We start from the raw sequence: 22537 nt of genomic DNA on the forward strand, positions 1-22537 counted from the left end.
TTAGACCCGGAAGTAGGATTCGTCGTGTCATCACTGAACAACCGGATAGCTGCAGAAAAGGCCATCATTGTTATCTTTTTACAAACAGCTAAACATGAGAGGTTTTAGGACAAAGTTTGTGTTTTCCATTGTTTAAGCATCGGTTCCAACCAAAGGAGGTATGTTGTATCAACAGAAAAGGCTAACTAGGTTACCATTTTTGCAGAAAAAAAAAAAAAGACTGCTAAAAATAAAAACATAAGAGATTTTTGGACAAAGTTTGTGTTCTCCATTCTTTAAGCACCGGTTCGAGCACCGTTTAAGCACCGGCACCGTTTCAAAAGTACCGGTTTGGCACCGGTACCGGATAAAACCTAAACGATACCCATCCCTATCCAAGTGTCCTAACAAGACACTTTCACAAGCACACAAAAAGCTGAACAGTGTGCTTTATTGTGTGAACTCATTATTGTGCAAAGTAAAACTGACTTAGTGATCATTCATATGTGTTCAGACTGACGGGGATTCAGCTCATAAATCATGACCCGGTGCTCTGCCAACAGCTGCCTTTATAAGATAGTTACTGGTATCAGTAACTCTGCCTCTGCATTCACATGCTGTCGCATCAATGCTGCACCACACAGCACCAAGTTTGACCGTCCAGTAAGAGAAAACGACAAAATCTGTCACTGACGTAAAACATTTTTTAATTAAGGTTTCATTTATTCAAGCCAAGTTACATTTGGCTTATAAAAATAAAATAAATGCACGTTTTGACCCCAAAAACAAAGACAAGCCAACTCTGATCGGTACTGATATCAGCACCCATGAGGACATCGGTCACAACATATTCAACATTAATCCCGATACTCAGTTTAGTCCAGATATTTTCCACTTTACGAGCTTTAAATGTTCTTATAGAACCCTCCTTGCACAATTATTAATGATTACACGGCCATTAAAGCAGGATTCAGGCGTCATTTATCTACAAGTGCTTCAGCTGTTTATTATCCTCTCCTCTGCATTTAAGAAACAAAAATGTCTGGCAGCAGTGTTGCCAACTCCTCAGTAAGGAAAATCGCTATTGGCGGTCCTAAAAGTCGCCAAATGACGTCATCGCCTAATTTGCATAATTGGTCATGCTAATGTAATTGTAACCTACACTGTTGGAGAGAGAAATAACATCGTGGAAGAGACAAAGTGAGTAAAAAACATCCTAAATGCATTTAGAGTTTATTTAGAACTACAAATTAAATTTCTTTTAGTAATTATTGTTTTTTTTTAATGTCACAATTCCAACCCTGCTTGTTTACCCGGGCTTGGACCGGCAAAAGTGACCCGAAATTGGCGCTCTGGCGGAGTTACTTGGTGTGTCTGTGTTTATAAGTAGTTTTAAACCTTGTGATCCACAAAACAGCATAAGAGTAAAGGAAGAACTGACTGCGTTACAGTCAGTGCAGGAGCAGCGGCTTCGCTCATGCGCGATTCATTTGCAGTTTGGGCGCACAGGTGTGAACGTCTCCTGCAGCTGGGGGAGGACTGTCCTCCGCCTGTGAGCACTTTGGCACGGGCGAGGTGCCCACGGCAGCACCGCTGCCTGTTGAGAGTATGAGCGATCCGCGTTTTCACGTCAAAAAGTCGTCATAAATAAGTCTCCAATAACACCAGAAAAAGTCGCCAGATTTGTCGCTAGTCGCTTTTTTAGAAAAAAAGTCGGTAAGGGGTCTGAAAACTGGCTAAATATAGCAACAAAGTCGCTAAGTTGGCAACACTGTCTGGCAGTCTGAAGACGCTATAAACAGAAGAAAAAGTCCCATGCAGCTAACAGCCGGTTCATGTGAAGACACGGTGCAAACACCCAACCGTGGCTGCAGTGGAGCAAAGGGATTTACAGCCAGTGAAAACAGGTCAGACACTGAGGTGCTTACAGCAGACACACAGTGCTGAGGACACTGATGATGACGATAACACAAAGTGCTCCTGTGAGGGACAATCCACCTTATACTGACAGATGAAGCCACAGACAGAGTTCACTCAAAATCCTGAAATTCAAACTGAGGAACAGAAGCTCTTAAACATCTTTGAGCAGCGTGACGACACCATGTGGTTAAAAACACCTCGAGGCCAAAGGTTCAACCTCAAGCTAAACAAAACATCCCCAACACGAGACCGTGAGGGTGAGCGCACCGGTACAGGTCAGAGGTCAGCCCACGCGGTTCCAGCCCTGTTGCTGTCCACGCCTCATTTCTACCGATTGACATTATGGGTCCTAATACAGCGGCGCCGTGGCGAGCCGCAGCAGCTCCTGCTGTTTTTACATTTTTCTTGTTCTTTCTAATAATTTCACGTGTCGTCGTTTCCATGCTTTACAGCAGTTTGTTCCAACTCTGTCCATTAATCATTTTTCACATTTCCCTTTCTGATGTTAATGAGTCATTTGCTGTGTTTCTCTCATAATTTCCTCTCATTTTGAACAGTTTCCAGTCCTTTTAGATTAGTCATTGATTATTGTTCCTTTCATAATTTTCCTTGTAGTTTCCAACAATTTTCCACCTGCTTTCCAGTTATTTACTCAGTGTCTGTGTTGTTTTCTGTGGACAGTTTGGAAGGCTGACTCTGTTTGGCTGTTTGTTGACATGCTGCACACGGACGACCACGTTTCATGCACCCAAACTGTCTCTAAGATTAGACTCAGGACGGGTTTGTGACTCCTCCTTACTTACTTTGAAGAATCAGACATCTCTGAACCACACGTGCAAACCTTCATCGGTTTAGTCACGGTTCAGGTGATGAGGGTGAAGTGAGCAGCAGCGCCTCCTGGGCCTGATGCGACAACCGCCAGAAAACAAACTAAACACAGAACGGTTCACCTGCAGAGCTCTGTCATGCAACTGTCAGAGCCAGAAGTGGAAACACCCGCATCCTGTTTAACCGTTAACGTGTTCAAACATTACAGCGAAAAGTGGCTTCAGTGAGAAAATACACTTCATACTCGACATGCTTCCTCCCTGAGAGACAGACCTTTACTGCAGGCGCCTCAGCTGCTGCCCGTTTCTGGGTCTTTCTGTCCACGGTGGCGTCTTCTGTTTGGATGCCGAGCCGGCCTGAAGTCCGCTGATCGACTCAGACATTTAACACTACTGCCCTTCTTTCTCTTGGGCTGCTCTTTGGTTGCTTTCTCAGCATGTTTTGGGTCCTTGTTTACTGTGAAGCATCAGCTTATCAGGTCTGAGAGTAGCAACAGAGCAGTAACTGCCCTGCTCGAGATAACCAATGAGGACAGGGGTTACTAGAATAGGTCTGCATGTTAAATACACACTGAAAAAACAATAAAACTCCCACTTTCATGCTGTGGTCTAAGGGTTTTTCTCCCTAGATAACTTTAGCCACACACGGCTTACAAATTTCTACCTGACGGCTTTGACTTACGTCAACGGTGATTTTGTATAAATCAGGACTTTGGCTGTGAACAAACACAGTGGGAAAAGCCACTCGCTGTGGGCCAGCTGTGCATCATCGCACACTGAAATCTCACTTTTAACCAGGAAAAACTTGCAAAACAACCGTTATTGTAGTACATATATACAATTTAATGCTTTAAATAAGATATTATTTAATTTGCCTCGACAATGAATTCAATGGGGGTTTCCAATAGGGCATAGGCATAGACATTTTTGCAGGATATTTATATGCATAGGGTGCTAGGGCTGGGTATCGTCACTCATTTCTAGAATCGATTCGATCCACGATTTGATTCAATTCGATTCGATTTAAATCTGGGAAATTTTTCCTCAGACAGTCAGAAATATTATAATTCAGATCAGTACATTTATATATTTTTGTATCTATAAAAAGGAAGCTGACACTTTCCAGACTTTATCAAAGATGTGAGCGTCACAGTGAGGCCTTTGTGTCAAAGCAGCTGAAGATAAAACAGAAAAACATGAAGGAGATTTTCCTGTTCTGGGATTTTATAAAAATATTCTGCAGTACATGAAAAACGAAAGAAAACCATTAATCAACACATGAACATTACCTCTGAAGTTACAGCGGTTTTATTAGAGACACAGCGTTTTGCATTTTGCTTAATTTTAAAAAGTTTACATTTGTTCAGAAGCCTGTTGAACGGCAGAAATTAGGTTTTCTTTTCAGAAGTGAGTAAAAGGGATAAAAACAGCCGCCGACAGCCTGTAAACAACGAGCGAATAATGAAGAAAACAGATTTTTAGACGGGAACTGTTCTTGAAGTACAGAGAGAGAGAGAGAGACAGAGAGACTTTGCATCGAGAAAAAGTTGGTTTGATTTTGAACTAATCAAATGTGTGGGACTAGTTTGCTAGTTGTCACTATTATCACTAGTCAGCACTGGCCATGCTAGTCATTTCAAAAAGCAAAACGAGACCTCGGATGCAAGCAGTGGAAATCAGCTTCCTCCAACGTGTTAGCATAGGGTGAGGAGTTTGGTTATTCTCAAGCAGCTGCTACTCCTCCATATTGATGGGAGCCAGTTGAGGCTCTCAACTCCGGGGTAAGGCATTCCAGCTGGGCATGAGGAAGCCCCAGGGTAAACCTAGTAATGGAAGATGCCTGCCTAACCACCTAACACCTAACCACCATGGACTTCCACTGTGTGTGTTTTGTCCAGGTGTGCTTTCGCTGCACTGGCAGTGTGTCTGGGATCATTATCGTGCTGAAAATGAAGCAGCTGCTGATCAGATGTTCCCAGATGTTACTGCGGGGTGGATCAAACTCTGACGGTACTTTTCTACGGTCACAAACGGCACCGGCTGAACAGCAGGCCGAACCACGACAGAGCCTCCACCGTGTTTCACACACGGCTGCAGGCTCACTGTCGGACCTCTCTCCTGACCACCTCCGTACATACGGACCATGATTTGTATCTTTCGCTCCATCAGACCCATTTTCAGTCCAGTTCTTGTGTAACTTTCGTACCTCAGCCTTGCCTCCTGCTTTACTTCTTTAAGAATGGCTTCCTGAGAGCCGTCCTGCTACTGAGACCATTTCTGATGAAGCTTCAGTGAGCAGTAGATGATCAGCTGAAGGTCCAGATGCACCTCTCAGGGCCTGCACCAGGTCTTTGCTGGATCTGCCCCTCTTTCTTAAGAACAAGAGTTTTTAAAAAACGTTTTTTTGCTTCCACTTATCCAGTTTTCTCACATTCATTCACAGCGGTGGCTGTAGCTCAACCTTCTGATCACCTACTGATCGGAAGGTTGGTGGTTCAATCCTCGGCTCCTCCAGTCTGCATGTCAAGTATCCTTGGGCAAGATACTGACCCCAAGTTGTGTCTGATGCATCCATCGGAGTATGTGTGTGTGTGTGTGTGTGTGTGTGTGTAGTTAGACAGCACTAAGTATAGAGAAAGTTCTTGTGAGAATGGGTGTGACTGGGAGAATGTGACATGTTGTATCGAGCGCTTTGAATAACTCCAGGAGAGTAGAAAAGTGCTCTACAAGAATCAGTCCATTTACGATTCCTAAGGAAACACCGCACACCACGCTGAGATGTGCAAAGTTTTCATAAATGCCATTATATGACAAACTGGTATCTTCGTCATAACAAAGAGCTTTAATTTGTAACTTAAAACATCTGAGTTATCTTTGCTCAGGCGTCTTATTTACACACACACACACACACACACACACACACACACACACACACACACACACACACACAACACTGATTCACCCTTCCAGCCCTTTTATGCTTGAATGATTCAGAGTAGAAACGCTCAAAAAAACAAAAACACAATAACAACAAAAAAGCACGACTCTGAAAATGGTCAGGTACAAGGACTGGATTTAAAAAGAGTGAAGTGAAAAAGCAGCTAATGTCCAAAGAAGAACTTTTGAAGACCTTCAGAAATCCCAGAGAACAATTTCTCAGTACGGACTGTGTTTTAAATTTTAAACCAAAGTCACCACGAGTTGAATAAATTCCAGATTCACACTTTTGGAAGTTGCTCCTTTCATGGACACGGACAGGAATCAGCACATGTTAAACTCGTGTTAAGGACACAAAAACAAAGGTGGCGAATTCACGCCTGTGAACAAACATCAATAGATTAGAAGCCACGACCTCCTAATCTATTGATTTCCCCATCAGATTAACACACCTCCCATTAGTGTCAGTGTACTTACTACAAAGATAACGATGCAATGCCTGCTGTGCCCTTTTGTGTGTCTCCACACATGCAGGTGTTGCTTCAGAGCGAGATTAGAGCACTACAGTGAGTTCAGTCCAGCAGGTTAGCCCACATACAGTACATTTATAGGCCTGCAGTCACCGTCTAATGTTACACAGCCACAATAATGTGACATTTATCGTGCTGCAGCTGGAGGTTTAATTCACTCATGCCAACTACAACTTTTCTAGGAACTGTGCATCACAGTGACAAACAAAGCAGATCCAGGAAATCCATCTGAGGGGGTATTTACATCATGTGGCTAGCTTTCAAACATCGCCTTCGCTAGGACCTCCTGCACATTTGCATGTGTGTGTCTTTGGGGCAGCAAGTCGTACGGTTCTGGGTGTGTGAAGCTGGGTAAAAGAAGGATATGCGTGCTAGAACTAAACCCGGAGCCACCTGAGCTAACTGGTGCTAGCTCATGTTAGCTGGGTTTATCGGGAGCTCAGTTCGCTGCATGCTAGCACAAAGCTAACACCGCCCCACAGCGGCTTTAAAGCCCTGAAACTGTCACCAGCCACACTCTGGGGCATCAGGGCTTCACCTCCAGCACCGATTAACACGCAGGTACCGAGCACAGCTTAACTAGCTAATCCGAGGCCCACCGTGGCCCGCTGCAATGCTAGCGAGATCCATTATCGGACGCAGGCTACTTTCAGCCCAGCCAGGTAGAATTTAGCCTTCTCTGCTGAACTTTAAAACAATCATGACGGTCCGCAGCCCTCACAGCAGCCACTGAAGCTGGACCCAGCCACACCGACAGCACGCAGGACACACTCAGTGCGTGTAACGGGTAACTTGACGTCCTATTGGTCGCCTGGTGGACACAATTACCGATGCGGCGCTTTCAGCCTCCCCGCGATCCATTATCGGACAACCGTTGAACACCACCTCTCGGCGGGTGGTGTTTTCTCATTGACGGGGCAGCTTTTATTAAGCAGCAGGCTACAGTGTCTGACAGGACACCAGAGCTCTGATCTAAATCACTCATCAGGAGATAATGAAATACTGCAGAAGCTCAAAAACATCACAGCGATGCTTCAAAAGCTCTGTGCATCACAGGCAGCTCACCGCGAACAGTTTACCCCGTGACCGCGACGCAAACCGTTAAATATATCCGCAAATATGTCTGGCTTAATACGGAGGTTTTAATTTTTGCTGCTGGGTAAAGGCGAGGGTCAGGCGAGGACGTGTCCGATGATGGACGCATGCTTCCCGGTCTCTCCAGACAAAGACGGCAGTTAGCCTCCTGAGCTAACCCCCAGGATAGCTAGCAGGCTATCCCGCGTTTTAAAGAAGTGGATCCAAAACCCAGACAGGGTGCCCCTCCGAGGCCCCCACTTACCCCGATTGGAATCCCTGTCCGACCAATATTCATGTACACTCCATAGGTTGCGATAAATCCCGGTGAAACGATGAGGACAAGCTCCGAAAGCTGCTGGGCAAACAGGCGGACCAGTCAACGTGCTCCCAGCTCACTGGACCGCAGCCATCACACGGTCACATCCCGGAGAAAAGCGGAGAGCGGCTGCGAACGGCGACGTTTAACGGGCGCTTCTCCGCGCTGGCCGGGGGGACAGCTAGTTCCAGGCATTCCGTGAAGCACTGTGATATTCCCAGAGTTCCCACGTCGGCGATATTCCCACTAACAGAAGCACAGACAGCGGCAGACAGACAAACAGCACCGCGGGGCTAAATGGCTGTTGAGTACAATGCAGCCAAAGCCCGGACAGCTGGATCTGGACCTGGAGTCAGCGCATGCGCACACAACAGCCGTTTTAAGCTTTCATTCTTACACCTCAGGTTACAGTAAGCCATATTTTACTTCTTACACATTAATAATACTGTTATTAATATATTATCACACAGTAATTTTCTGAATCTGGGTTAAGTATCTTTTATAATTAAAACACACCTACACTAGCTCAGAGAGCAACTCCCACTGAAGGGCAGGGGCTACACTGAAACTTCATGAAACTTCATGAAACGTGTTTTATGATGTTCTTAACATGCTGCCATCAGCCTGCTTTGTGGAATTCTGCATGTTTTCATTGGTTATTTGTGCTGATGTCAACACCGGTAATATGTAAATCTGGTGTAGTATATGAATGTTTGTGTTATTGTGAAGCCACATAATGTTCTGAAATAATAATGTTGTAAAGCATTAAAACAAAAAGTTATTTTGTGTTTGGAGTTGATCCAGTGGAAACAAAAGTTTTTTCCCAATTCTTGTGAACCTGACCTTTGACCTATGACCATGACATAATAAAACAGTGTAGTGTGTTTTATTATCTTTACCTACATGATTGAAGGGAATTGGCTGAAATCTTTGGTAAAAATCTGAGTTCAAGATTTATTCATGCAGTGTGTGATTCTGAAAAACGTTATGGTGTTATTGTGATGACGTGGGGCATCTACCATTACACAAAACTTGAAAATGACCTCTAACTGTGGGTGCTAGAGTGCTAACCCACCCTGCAGTAACATCTGGAAACATCTGATGTGCAGCAGCTTCATTTTCAGTATGACAGTGATCCCAAACACACTGCCAGTGCAGTGAAAGCATACTTAGATAAATACCCAGTGGAACACCATGAGAGCCCAGACCTCAGCATCACTGAAGCAGTGTGGGATCATCCTGACAGAGAACAGAACACAAGGCAGAAGCATCCGAAGAAGAACTTTGAATGTCCTTGAAGAAGCCTGGAGAACTGTTCCTGAAGATCCTCACAGAAAAGGTGTTCATGCCAAATATTGACTTTTAAGCTCGTTAGAATTGTACAAAGATATTGCAGTTTCATGTTTGCACAGGTGTCATTAAACCACTCCACCCATTTCTCATTTTCCTACAAAATAAAAGGAAATGAAGAATGATTCAAGACTTTAAACACCGAAGGACCTTCTCATCCCATGATGCATCACAAATCCCAGTATCCACAGTGAACGACTTCCAACCTTCTTGAGTTGAATTCTTTACAGAGCATATTAAAGGTTTTAGTTATTCAATTCAATTTTATTTATATAGCGCCAAATCACAACAGCAGTCGCCTCAAGGTGCTTTATATTGTACAGTAGATTGTACAACAATAGATTCAGAGAAAACCCAACAATCATATGACCCCCTATATGAGCAGCACTTTGGCGACAGTGGGAAGGAAAAACCTCCCTTTTAACAGGAAGAAACCTGCAGCAGAACCAGGCTCAGGGAGGGGCGGGGCCATCTGCTGCGATTGGTTGGGGTGAGAGAAGGAAGACAGGATAAAAGACATGCTGTGGAAGAGAGACAGAGATTAATAACAGATATGATTCAATGCAGAGAGGTCTGTTAACACATAGTGACTGAAGAAGAAACACCCAGTGCATCATGGGAATCCCCGGCAGCCTACGTCTATTGCAGCATAACTAAGGGAGGATTCAGGGTCACCTGGTCCAGCCCTAACTATATGCTTTAGCAAAAAGGAAGGTTTGAAGCCTGATCTTGAAAGTAGAGATAGTGTCTGTCTCCTGAATCCAAACTGGAAGCTGGTTCCACAGAAGAGGGGCCTGAAAACTGAAGGCTCTGCCTCCCATTCTACTTTTAAATACTCTAGGAACAACAAGTAGGCCTGCAGTGTGAGAGCGAAGTGCTCTAATAGGGTGATATGGTACTACAAGGTCATTAAGATAAGATGGGGCCTGATTATTTAAGACCTTGTATGTGAGGAGCAGGATTTTGAATTCTGGATTTAACAGGAAGCCAAAACAGGAGAAATCTGCTCTCTTTCTAGTCCCTGTCAGGACTCTTGCTGCAGCATTTTGGATTAGCTGAAGGCTTTTCAGTGAGTTTTTAGGACTTCCTGATAATAATGAATTACAGTCGTCCAGCCTGGAAGTAATAAATGCATGAACTAGTTTTTCAGCGTCACTCTGAGACAGGATATTTCTAACTTTAGAGATGTTGCACAAATGGAAGTAAGCAGTCTTACATATTTGTTTAAAGACATAAAGACCTGGATGGCCGCTAACTTTCTGCTTCTTACTTCAGATCAAACTGAGGTTATTGTACTCGGCCCTGAAAAGCTTAGAAATATGGTATCTAACCAGATTCTTACTCTGGATGGCATTACCTTGGCCTCCAGTAACGCTGTGAGGAACCTTGGAGTCATTTTTGACCAGGACATGTCCTTCAACGCACATATTAAGACATTCCTGCAGTTTAACTCATTGGTGTGTGTTATCTGGCTTCATGGACAGATAGAGCTGGGTGTCATCTGCATAGCAGTGTAAATGTATGCTATGTCTTCTAATGATGCTGCCTAAGGGAAGCATGTATAATGTAAACAGAATTGGTCCTAGCACTGAACCCTGTGGAACTCCATAATTAACCTCAGTGTGTGAAGAGGACTCTCCATTTACATGCACAAACTGGAGTCTATTAGATAGATATGATACAAACCACTGCAGTGCAGTACCTGTAATACCTACAGCATGTTCTAATCGCTCTAATAGGATATTATGGTCGACAGTATCGAATGCTGCACTGAGGTCTAGCAGGACAAGCACAGAGATGAGTCCACTGTCAGAGGCCATAAGAAGATCATTTGTAACCTTCACTAAAGCTGTTTCTGTGCTGTGATGAGCTCTGAAACCTGACTGAAACTCTTCAGATAAGCCTCTGCAGATGTGCAGTTATGAACACTGCTATTCACCAGATCAACAGTAAAGCGGCTGCTTAGGTGGATTCTTCAGTTTAGCTGCACATTCTTTGTTTCATACTTCCAGAAGCTCCCTGTTGATCTGTGCTGGTTGATGGTTCAAACAACTACAGACATGTTTGAAATGACAGTGGACACCTTTTAGGAGAGCTGTTAGAAACCTGGCAGACCTGGAAGTGGCCATAACAAGGGAAAAAAAGGAAAACTGGAAAAACACACAAATACTTCAAACAAATACTTCAGTTGCTCCTGAACCACAAGGTAAACTTATTGGCGCTCAACATTTATTTAGCATCAATTATTTAGTTGTTTTGATTATTCGTTTGCAGTTTTGTCGTTGATAACAGCGGCAAATTGTTCATATTTGAGTCCACAGATTCACCTCACCTGGCAGGCATCAGACTAAATAAAGGGCGAGAAAAAAAAACTGCTTCCGCATCCTTCTGCCCCTCGGCGGGGTGTTTGGAGTGTGTGGGAAGACGTGATTGATGAGTTAATCACGTGCCACCTGAAATTAGACTGTGAATCAATCAGGATTATGTTTGCGTGGTGATTCGGAGTGACAGTCTGCCAGCGTGGCGAATTAGAAGTAGAGTGAACAGATAAAGCCCGTGGAGCTGATACGGAGCTCTGCGGGGGCTTCGTGAGGGAAACTCCAAACCAAATCCATCCATCGTGAAGGCTGAGTGAAAACAGGTGGCCGTAAGCTCCACTGTAAGAGGCACTTTCATAAAGTCGTCGATTTTCTTGTCAGACTTGTTGATAATAAACCTGCTGCTCCTCCTTACAAAGCTTCAGCTCCTTAAAAAGGCCTCTTCCTACACAAGTGACGCTGCAGCAGAGTTAACTGCACCGTTATGTTCTCACAGATTTGAGAAGAGCATCAGCTACGGCGGCTGTGAAATAGATGACTGAGGTTCTGGTTTCATAGCAGCCGCACCAGCCAAGAAACACAATCCTCTTCAGAGGCAGAGCGCTGGCCGGTGCACACTTTCCCCCTTCAGCTTAACTGGAGCTGACGGCTCAATAAAAGGAGAGAGCTGTTTGTCTGCCGTCATTATTTCCGTGCTGTCTCTGGGCTGCAGTCCGCGGAGGGATCCACATTATCTCCTCAGAGTTTAAACTCCAGCTCTGCTCATGCTTTACATCCTGATCTGCTCGCGGCTGTGCAGCAGGTTTCTAAAGCTGACCGCTGAGAGAAACAGGTGAATGGAAGGGAAACTTATTAAAGCCCGGAGCTAAGAGGCCAGGAGGCATTTCTCTGACCAGCAGGGGTCGCTCCAAACACTCAGATGGGCTGCAGAAGTTAAAGGTGAACCAAACCGTGCACTGTGGAGAGTCCCAGGAAGTCTGGATCCAGTGAAGCCACAATTGCGCGCTTCCTGTTGTAAAGCAGCCAAAAGGACCTCCAGTCCTCTGTGTTTGCATCATCAAAGATGCAGAACTACCTGTGACTGAGCCCCTGGCCTGGATGTTCTTTACGGCTCTAAACGTCGGGAACAGTGCCGCTGGATTATCTAACCGGGGTGGTGGTTCCCCTCTTTAAGAAGAAGAACACAGGTCAACCAGGCTGTCAGAGCTGTGGTCACTTGTGGTCAGCTCAGTATCAGAGAGACTTGAGTCTGTGTGGGAGCCAAAGGCGCTGCTATTCAGGGCTGCTGTTCGTCATCATGTCCTAATTTCTGAGGACAGAATTTCTCGGTGCAGGGTGAAAGGTGTCGGGCTTGGTGATCTCAGGGTCTGCTTTTTACAGATGGTCTGGTCTTTCTGGCTTCATCAAGTGATGACCGCAAGCTTGGGTGGGTTGAAGACGTGTGTGCAGGGGTGAGGACAGTAACCACCATTTCTGAGGTCATGCTTGGTTCTGAGAGAGAAGGATGGGCAGCTCGTGTTGGGGATGAGCGGATGCCTGGAGTTTAAGTATCTCAGGTCCTATTCATGACTGAGGGGAAAGACGAGCAGGAGCTTGACAGAGGCATCGATGTGAGTCTGGAGGATGGAATCAGCATAGACGGGTTTCTTCCAGAGGATTCAGCAGTCGTGGAGTCAGTGAGGACCCCAGTCATTCAGAGCACAGCTGCTGCTCTTTGTTACTGATTGGAGCTGACCAGGATGCCTGCTAGGTGAGGGGCTCTGGGCATGTCCTACCCGGACGACACTCCAGGGTGATTTCAGGACATGATGGAGAGGTTATGTATCTCAGCGCATCCCTGCTGCCCACACGACCCAGATCAGTGACTTAAAATGGACAGATGTTACATGATGTAGTTCCATATCCTCTAACCCAGGGGTCAGAAACCTTTAACACCCAGAGAGCCATTTGGATGCGATTTCCACGCAAAAAAAACAACACTGGGAGCCGCAAATACTTTTTTACACCTAAAATGAAGATAACACTGTATATATTGTTTTTTACCTTTGTGCTTTGTGTGAACAACTAAGGTGTGCTGCTTATGAAATCCATGAAGTGCTACAGAGAAAATTACATTTTATTTTTGTAATTAACACATTTTGAACTCTTAAAGAAATATAACCAAAGCAAAGACACCCAGCTGAACTAAAATGATCCAGAAACAAAAACTTTTATATCGCCTTTGGGCTTTTGGAGCCTTGACCTGACTTTTAAAAAAAATAATTGAAAATGAAAAATAGATATTTGCAAAATTCTGCCTAAATATGTATTTTACCTGGTTAATGTGTGTGGCGGGGCGTAACTGAGCGGCACCCGCAACTAGTGATGGTAGATTTGATTCTTTTTACTGAATCGAGTGTTAATGAGTCACTCACCAAAGTGAATCGGTTTTTGAGTCATTTGATTCACTGAGTCAGTCGACCAGAGAGTGCAAAAAATGTACATTTTCACTCAAACTTAATTTGTTTCTCTTTTCATGTAAATCCTACTGCTAAGATGAGTGATTCTAAAAGAAAACAACTATTTTATAGAGCAAAAAAGAGCAAAAACATTTCTAAAATTAAGCAATTTCCTATCAAAATTGCTTAATAAACATTTATTTTTTTATTTGTATTTTATTAGTATTTTCCTTAAATGTGTCAAATATATATTTTCTCATCTAAATGTCCACTGAGCTGTGAGCCAGGGGGCGGTAATGCGCCTTAACATTGGTCGCCAACCAAGAAGAAGAAGAAGCTGTGAGCCAGGAGGGAGGGGGTGAGTAGCTCAAATGTGCTGTTAGCATGTTAGCAGAGCGATGCTACTGTGAACCGAGGAGCTATTGTCTTGATGTGAGCTTCTACTCAGGGTTTTTTCTTCCAGTTCAGAGCAGAAATCTTTTTGTTAAGAAACTGGATGTTGTGTTTTTCTCCACAATTTTAATTATAAGCTAATACATTGCTGCTAACAGCAACAGGGATGAGTCAGTGAGTCAGTTGGGCTTGTGAATCATGATTCATGAGTCAGTAAAGTAATTCTCGAGTATTGAACGATTCGTTCATGATTCGCGCATCACTACCCGCAATCACGCCTCGCCGCCTTAACATCTGTGCTGTTGTGTTGGTGTGTGTCGGGCTGTGAGCTGCAAAGCTACAGCCGGTGTTCCAGATCAACTGGCGTTTAGATCAACTGGCGTTGGTCGAACAGATGTGTGGCAGTCTTGCGTTTCAGTAGTTCCTACCGACAAACCAGCAAAAAAACGCCAAATGTGTCATCTGTGACACTTGTGAGGTTGTCTCAAACACACTCCGTCAGTCTTGATGCTGTTGAACAACAAAATGTTTAAAAATGTGGCGAGTTTACCTGGTGATATCCTCATGCGCGACGCGATCGCAAAAACAGCAAACAAGTAACACCACGCCGATGTTGTTCACAGGACAGCAAGAGTAAACGATCGGGAGACTGTTGTCGTCGTTATCGTTCCACTCGCACGGTTTATTTCACCGAATTCAGCGTTTTTGCTTCACAACTACAGCGAGCAGTTTACTTTGTGCACTAACATGGAGTCGAGTCAACCAGCGCCACCTCTGGCCAAGTGCCACAGCCTACAGCCAGATCAACCTGTGACACACATCTGCAGCACGTTTGAATTCGTGTCATGCACATTTGTACCTTTCAATTGTGTGTTTGTGCGTCATGCAAATAAACCATTGAAATGAATGAAATGATATCATATATTCCTTATTGGCCTACATTTGTTCAAAATCCCAAATTATATACACAAAGTCATAGAAATCACCACTCCAATTGGTCATCATGATTTTGATATTCTCTTTTTCCATAACAATGAAATACGCCTTGGACAAATATGACACATCAATATTTCATTAGTGTTGTAACATCACATCCTGTAAGCATCGTTTGTCTGTGTCTGTTCCCTGGAAATTAATATTTCCAGCCAATATAGGCAATTCATCAACATGGCTGGAGTTATATACAGTCTGTATAAGTGTGGTTAATCTAATGACCATTTGTAAGGAGACGGCAGTTACTGTGAATTCACAGCAGTTACACAGTGATTAGTAATAAACAGCCAGTGAGAGTGAGTGGATTTAAGAAAGTCAGTGACTCAGGTGTGTCGCTTGGTTTGTCATCTGTTTGTGAGACTGGAGGGGATGTAGAAATCTTTTGTTTTAAATCTTAGTTAGGAAGATGCCTGTTTGAAAACAAGCACTTTCTGTGAGAAATGCAAGAAGTACATCTGCAGAAAGCACACAGTTACATTCTGTCCATCATGTGGACAAAATTGAAAATGTTGAGCATTGAAAAACTGAGAACATTGGGCAAGTTCAAAAGAAATGTGTTTGTAAGAACGAAAAACCAAATTGTTCCTAAAATAGTTATGGAAAGTCTAACTGTTGTATGTCTGTGTTCTACATGTTTATCTGATGGGAAATAAAGTTGCTATTGTTTTATTGCAGTTTTTGGATAATTCTGAGTGGATTTACACAGTACGGATCTAAATGACCCGCAACAAGATCAATGTCATTTTTTTGTTCTTCAACATAATTCAAGGGTTAATTTCCAAAACTTGCTTATGATCTTCAATTTGTGGCAGATCCACTATCACACAGCAGCTGGAGCAGTTTCAAATGGAGGTCAGTCCACTACTACCACAGCCCACTACTAGATTAACTTGTGACACATCTGCACCTGCTGCTATGATCACATTGAGTAGAGGCTGAGTGGCTGCACTTACCCCTGGTACATCCAAATCTGCCCACAAACATGTTGACAGATGCAATGGCAGCAATGTGGATTGTCAACACTAAAACCAATCAGTAAGCAAAGACAACAGGGATCACTTTTTTCTGTTTATTTAGCACCCACAACATTTGTCCACAACACTGTGTGGTACCACTTTCCACAGAAGGTGCATTCAATCTGCAAGATTGAATGAGATTGTCAGAGTCATTGTCTGACTGTTTATTACTAATCACTGTGTAACTGCTGTACATTCACAGTAACTGCCATCTCCTTACAAATGTTTATTAGATTGACCACACTTATGCAGACTGTATATCACAACCAACTCTGAAATGTTCGTTTGCAGAGGGAAGACACAGGCAGACTATGCTAACGACATGTGATGTTACAACACTGGTGAAATATTAGTGTGTCATATATTTGTTCACGACATTTTTCTTGTGGGCAAAAGTATTGATATCAGGATGGTGATTCTTATGTGTATGTCATTTGGCATTTTGTACAAATGTAGGCTGATAATAAATACATGATATCATTTTCAAAGGTTTATTTGCATGACGCACAAAAAGACACAATTGAAAGGTACAAATGTGCATGACACGAATTCAAACGTGCTGCAGATGTGTGTCACCAGTTGATCTGGCTGTAGGCTGTGGCACTTGGCCAGAGGTGGCGCTGGTTGACTCGACTCCATGTTAGTGCACAAAGTAAACTGCTCGCTGTAGTTGTGGAGCAAAAACGCTGAATTCGGTGAAATAAACCGTGCGAGGGGAACGATAACGACGACAACAGTCTCCCGATCGTTGACTCTTGCTGTCCTGTGAACAACATCGGCGTGGTGTTACTTGTTTGCTGTTTTCGCGATCGCGTCGCGCATGAGGATATCACCAGGTGAACTCGCCACATTTTTAAACATTTTGTTGTTCAACAGCATCAAGACTGACGGAGTGTGTTTGAGACAACCTCACAAGTGTCACAGGCGACACATTTGGCGTTTTTTTTGCTGGTTTGTCGGTAGCAGCTCCTGAAACGCAAGACTGACACACATCTGTTCCACCAACGCCAGTTGATCTAAACGCCAGTTGATCTGGAACACCGGCTGTGTGCGTCAGCAACTGTGTGTGAAAAGCGTGTTCATGGAAACATCGTGGGGTCTGCCGTGGTATGCTTACAATAAGACTTCTGCTCCTGAACCTCTGCGCACAGCGTCTGCAGGTCGGGGCTGTACGAAGTCACTTTCATCTTTACAGGACTGTAAGCTGTCGTCTGTGGGGCGTGAGCGTGTTTGTCTTTAACACAGTTCACGGTGGAGCTGCTGACATAATGTGGATCCGAAGATCCATAATTGGCCTACCTGGGGCTGAAAGTCTCGATAAATGCAGGCGTTTCGGCGGCTACACCGGCTTCCACGAGTGTGACCAGGGCCGTGCAGAGAGGTTTAAAGGGGCGGGTGCTCAAAGTTAAAAAGGGGCACATTGAACCAGGCTGAATAACAACAACACACATTCATCAAGAGTCTAATATGGGAGGGGCAGGGCTGTGCTGATCTGAGACTGTAAGCATTAAAAAGTCCACAGGAGAGATGGTAGCTGTGTCATGAGATAATAACAAAATGCAAAGATTGGTGACAGCGCTTGGAACCATAAGGCAACAAAAAACTGTGAGAAATAATTTAGGCTCTGCCTGTGAATCACTCTTTGCTTCTCTTCTTCCTTCCTTCCATCATTTCATATATCACTCTCCACTTGCTGTCTATCTGAGAACAAGGCACAACTTGCTATTGCAATAAACTATAATCTAATTATCCACACCTAACAACTCCTGCACTTAATCTATAATAAAATGATGACAGAAAAATGTTATAGCCCTGCCTTTAGTAGCCTCACACAGCTCCTACTGTTTCCTCCTCATGTCCTTACCAGGCATGTCTGGACAATGTTATATCATGAGTAATATTTTTTTTTAAATCCATATATATAAAACACACACATGCACACACACACAATGACATTTTAGACCTTCTTCACAATACTGTATATACTATGGGCATCATGGTGCTGATCCAGAATCCTTACATTATTATTTATTACTAGAGCTACAATAATAAAGCAATGAGGAGGGGGAAGTAATAAATATGAAATAATGTATTTATGATGATTCCATTTGTTTCACTATCCACTCTGTGCAGGGCAAAGCTTATTACATGTTTAAACTGTAGAGATACAATCATTTTACTGCTGTAAAATCCAAATTTTGTCTTATTTAAAATATAAATCTAATATAATCTGCTTCTTAATGCATGTTCTTTAAAATACAGCGTGTGTTTTAATATATTGTAATAATGCATAATTATGTGGACATGCATATTAGATCGTTTTTTAGTGAAATATAATCCCTCCAGAAAGGCAGGAAAAGCCCGGAAACTTACTTTAAAACTAAATATGTTCTAAATACTTTAAAACTAAACATGTTCCCTAAAACGGTGACAGAGCTACAGACCCATGACAGCCTTACACAGGTAGCCAGCAGCTGTGACCAGCACTACCTGTGCAGTTAATAAAAGGACAGGTAATGTGTGTCGCGCTGTTGCACACACAGCACGTTCGTTTGTTTCAGTTCGTCAGTTGCAACAAGACAGCTTACCAACGTGTACGTAATAAGCTGATACTCCTGGGTGCTACACACTACAGTGTGCGCTGTACACCTACTTACTGGTTGTGTCGCATCAGTCTGTGTCTCTGAGTTAACTTGTGTTTCTCCTGCAGCTCCGGACCACTAAAAATGCGCGTGCTCTTTGTGAGCTCGTTCCCGGCTCGTAACCAGCGCGTTCTGCCGTCAAGGGCGATCATTGGTTAAATGTGATCATGTGACTGATGCAAGCCAGATCCTTTTATTTAGCAAAACTGTGATTAATAGTTAAATATTATTGTTGAGGGGCACAGACAGGACTCCGCACGCACACACACATTAAAAATAATAATAATAATTTTTTTTAAAAAGTTGCCTCAACAAAAGGGCACTTTGGGCACTCATCAGGAAAGGGGCGGGTGCTCAAGCCCCTCTAGCCCCCCCCCCCCCCCCCTCTGCACGTGCCGGCGTGTGACGCTTATTTTGAGCGATGAAAAAATAATAAAATATAATTTTATTTTTATATGTCAATATCACAATAATCTTCCAATTTAGAATTACAAGTTAAAAAAGAACTAATATAAATAAAATACACTTCAGCTAAATACTTAAAAAAATAATTTATTTTCCTAAACCACTAAAAGGACTAAAGTACGGAGCCCCGCAGGGGACATGGGAGAAAAAAAAATTAAGACGGACTTTTGCGAGATCTCGCAAAAGTCCGTCTTAATTTTTTTTTTCTCCCTAATTTTTTTTCTCCCATGTCCCCTGCGGGGCTCCGTACTAAAGAGCCGCAGGTTGCCGACCCCTGCTCTAACCTTTTGTGCAGATTTTAGATGAACATGAACAACAATCCATGTTTAGCCATTCAAGCCGACTCCCCTGTAAGATGCCTCACAGTGGTTTGAGCCACTTCTTCTCCCAGCTGCTCTCTTTAGAGGTCGCTACAGGAGATCATCTGCCTCCATCTCCTCCTATCCCAGCAGCCAACCTGCTGCCAGTCCTCCTTCACTACATCTACAAACCTCCTTGAGATCTTCTTCTTTTCCTCTTGCCTGGCAGCCCCATCTTCATCCTCCTTTCTCCTTCCTCTGCATATGAAGCTCTGTCTGCATTAAAAACTCAATGAATTTTAAGGTAGTCCATGACTGACTTTGTTTGGTTCTTATTTATGATAGGCTCATTTTCTTGTGATACCCCATTAACAAACTTACTGCAACCACTTGGAGAAAAAGGAAGGAAACCAGACAAAGTCAGGACCAGAGCCGAGTGAGCAGAAATCACAAAATGAAGCATAAACAAAATGCAAAAGCGTGACGTGTGTTCAGACACAAAGTTAAAAGACAACTCAGCTGGTGTAAGTAAGCATGGTCATCCCAGGTGTGTGTGTGCTCAGCATAGTTTCGAGGATAAGCTCAGTAATAATTAATAGGAAACTTACCTGGCTGCAATGGCACAAAGGGGTACATCTCCATGGTGACAACCTGCAAGGCCTGCAAACACACACACACACACACACACACACACACACACACACACACACACACACACACACACACACACACACACACACACACACCTCCTGCTGAGGTGGATGGATGTGATAGAGCTGCAGGTTATCACCAGTTGAGAAACATGCACAAGTCATACCAGCCTCTGAAACCCGTCACCAACCGTTACCTGCAGCAGCGATGGGACCAGATAAACTACGAAAACCACCGCAGGAAGGTAAGGGTGGAGGATGAACGGTGGTGAGGCTGAAGGGTGGAGGATGAACGGTGGAAGGTGCCACTGGTACACACAGGGCTCTGTGCTGGTTTTCCATCAGAGCTGGATTCAGGTGAGGTGGGACTGAAGGAGCTACAGTTGGAGGTGATAATGAAGGACGGGTGGAAACTGGTTTAGATTAGAGGCCAAACTAGGGCTCGGTATCAGGATATAAACACGGTTATTCCTGCTGTAAAGTTTCAACATGAAAGTCTATGGGGACTGACTCAGTGTGGAGCCCTCGGGATCTCGCAAAAGTTTCTCGTACTCTAAGAACCGGGTCTAGGTACCCTTGCCCCTGGAGGGGGGAACTGCACCCAGACCCAGGTGGTGTTACCCTTTTCCCTGCGGTGGGGGGAAGCAGGCCGCCCCGACTCGCAGCAGCAGGGAGGCCCCACACTCCAGCCGAATGCTCGCTCGTTAACAGAGTTGGTTTTGGTGCAAAGTGAACATTGACTGGTTTAATTTTTGTAATTGACATTAAATGTCTGCACATGTTCCTATCATAATATTAGCTCGTATCAACTGACCTTCACATTTTCAACCAAAAACAGCTAAAATGTAGATGGCACATTAATCAGAAACTTGGGTGGAGGAGGTGGGGCCACAGGCCACAGCTTTTATTTTACAGAGCTTCAATCTGAGAGATGATGCAGAAGCTTCTGACAAACGTTAACACTAATGTGTTAGATTATAGAAATGATAGAAGACATCTCTGAACAGAAGCAGACAAAACTCCAGTAACACAGAGAAACAGGACACAGCAACAGACACAGGCCGAGGGGTTCAACACGCGTGAGGTAACCAGGGAAACACAGCTGGACACAATCAAGACAACGAGACGAGCGGGAAGTAAAACTAAACACAGAGTACAAGATAAAGGTGACAGAGACTTAACGAGTCACAGGAGGCAGGAATTAAATATGAATGACTATGAAGAGAAACCAGGTCGTCAGCAAGAAGAGAGGACTCTGATAACAAGTCTGGACAAGGACGACCAGAACGATGAAGAATTAAAGACTCTAAAGAAAAAAGGAAAAACTCGGGGATGCTAAAACACCTACACCTCCCCCAGGATGATGTGCCAATAAAAACTGGTTTTATTGTCCTTCACAATAAAAACAAAACTATAAACCGGTGAGTCACAGTGACCTGGGTTTACCTTTTCAGGTGAACTCCGCCCTGCCTGCAGTGGACACCAAGGGCAACAGGACACCAGCTCACATCCAGCTCAAGCTGAAAAAACTGCAGGTCACACACACACACACACACACACACACACACACACACACACACACACACACACACACACACACTTTGTGTTTGAGGGACTGGGATCTGCTTCTGTGCTTCAGCTGCAGGATGAGCGTCTGTCAGTCGTCGACAGAGACAATCACCTCCTGGCCTCCAAACTAGCCGACATCTTTTCCTCCAAAGGCCTCGTGGACCACAGGAACCAGTACCACCTGAGGAGGTAAGGTGTGTTCATGATGAAGCCGTTCACGGGTATCTGGGTTTCCATACAGCAGCGTGTCTGTGTCATGTTTTCTCTTTTGATTTCTCATCTTTTCCAGTCTGAATGCGAACAAGAGGAAGCACGAGCTTCTGTTGGTCACCCATCAGAATCAGGCCATCTACCAACGAATCACATCTCGCCAGTCAGAGTATCGCCGCCAGCTGTGGTTGGATGACTGGGAGAGGACGGAGCGTCGTCTGGACAACATTTCTCGTTACCCGAGAAAGCCAGCAGACAAACAGGTGAGTTGACGGAGGGAGCTCAGGTGTCCTGATACATCCTGGTGTTCAAAGATGCTGAATGTAAGAACTCTTCACAAAATGCTCTTCAGTGCACACTCAGCACTCCCAGGTTCCCTGGATACTGGAACCCTGTAGATGATGATGATGATCACTGGTGTCTCTGTGTCCACAGAGGCCGAGCAGAAAGGTGAAGTTTGCCGCCGTGGAGAGCAGCGAGCCGTCTGCGAGCTGCAGAGACTCCAACACTGACAGCACCGACTGAGAAACCTCCTGAAACACAAACACAACCGTCTGTCTCCAACCAGACCATCTGTCCTGTCCCATAATAAAAGGGTCCGAGCATGA

General features: G+C 44.2%; 2 protein-coding genes across 6 annotated transcripts in view; one reads left to right on the forward strand and one right to left on the reverse strand.

Moving 5' to 3' along the window:
• Positions 1–8125, reverse strand: part of LOC113025027 (zinc finger protein 609-like) — a 32409-nt gene extending 24284 nt beyond the window's left edge. For all 3 annotated transcript variants that reach the window (XM_026172379.1, XM_026172378.1, XM_026172380.1), the window contains exon 1: positions 7533–8125. The gene's annotated coding sequence lies outside the window, so the exon portion shown is untranslated. The remainder of the gene's footprint in view (positions 1–7532) is intronic.
• An 11340-nt stretch (positions 8126–19465) lies between these two features.
• On the forward strand, positions 19466–22537 carry si:ch211-284k5.2 (uncharacterized). 3 transcript variants are annotated; one of them, XM_026172395.1, is made up of 5 exons: positions 19466–19804; positions 21605–21685; positions 21790–21908; positions 22009–22192; positions 22365–22537. In XM_026172395.1, exons 1-5 carry the CDS (start codon positions 19793–19795, stop codon positions 22452–22454), a joined length of 486 nt encoding a protein of 161 aa, XP_026028180.1. In that variant the 5' UTR covers positions 19466–19792; the 3' UTR covers positions 22455–22537. The 3 variants fall into 3 exon arrangements, with proteins under 3 accessions (XP_026028180.1, XP_026028178.1, XP_026028177.1); XM_026172393.1 differs by lacking the exon at positions 19466–19804 and adding an exon at positions 19811–20024; XM_026172392.1 differs by lacking the exon at positions 19466–19804 and adding an exon at positions 20214–20395.

The sequence above is a fragment of the Astatotilapia calliptera genome, chromosome 7 (genome assembly GCF_900246225.1).
Source record: "Astatotilapia calliptera chromosome 7, fAstCal1.2, whole genome shotgun sequence".
Classification (NCBI taxonomy): Eukaryota; Metazoa; Chordata; class Actinopteri; order Cichliformes; family Cichlidae; genus Astatotilapia; species Astatotilapia calliptera.

Bases quoted from the DNA above. Each gene is read 5' to 3' on its own strand.
- si:ch211-284k5.2 (XM_026172392.1), top strand. From the start codon at position 20,303: ATGCACAAGTCATACCAGCCTCTGAAACCCGTCACCAACCGTTACCTG. The intron at 20,396-21,604 runs GTAAGGGTGGAG...TTACCTTTTCAG, and splicing joins ACGAAAACCACCGCAGGAAG to GTGAACTCCGCCCTGCCTGC. The intron at 21,686-21,789 runs GTCACACACACA...TCTGTGCTTCAG, and splicing joins TCAAGCTGAAAAAACTGCAG to CTGCAGGATGAGCGTCTGTC.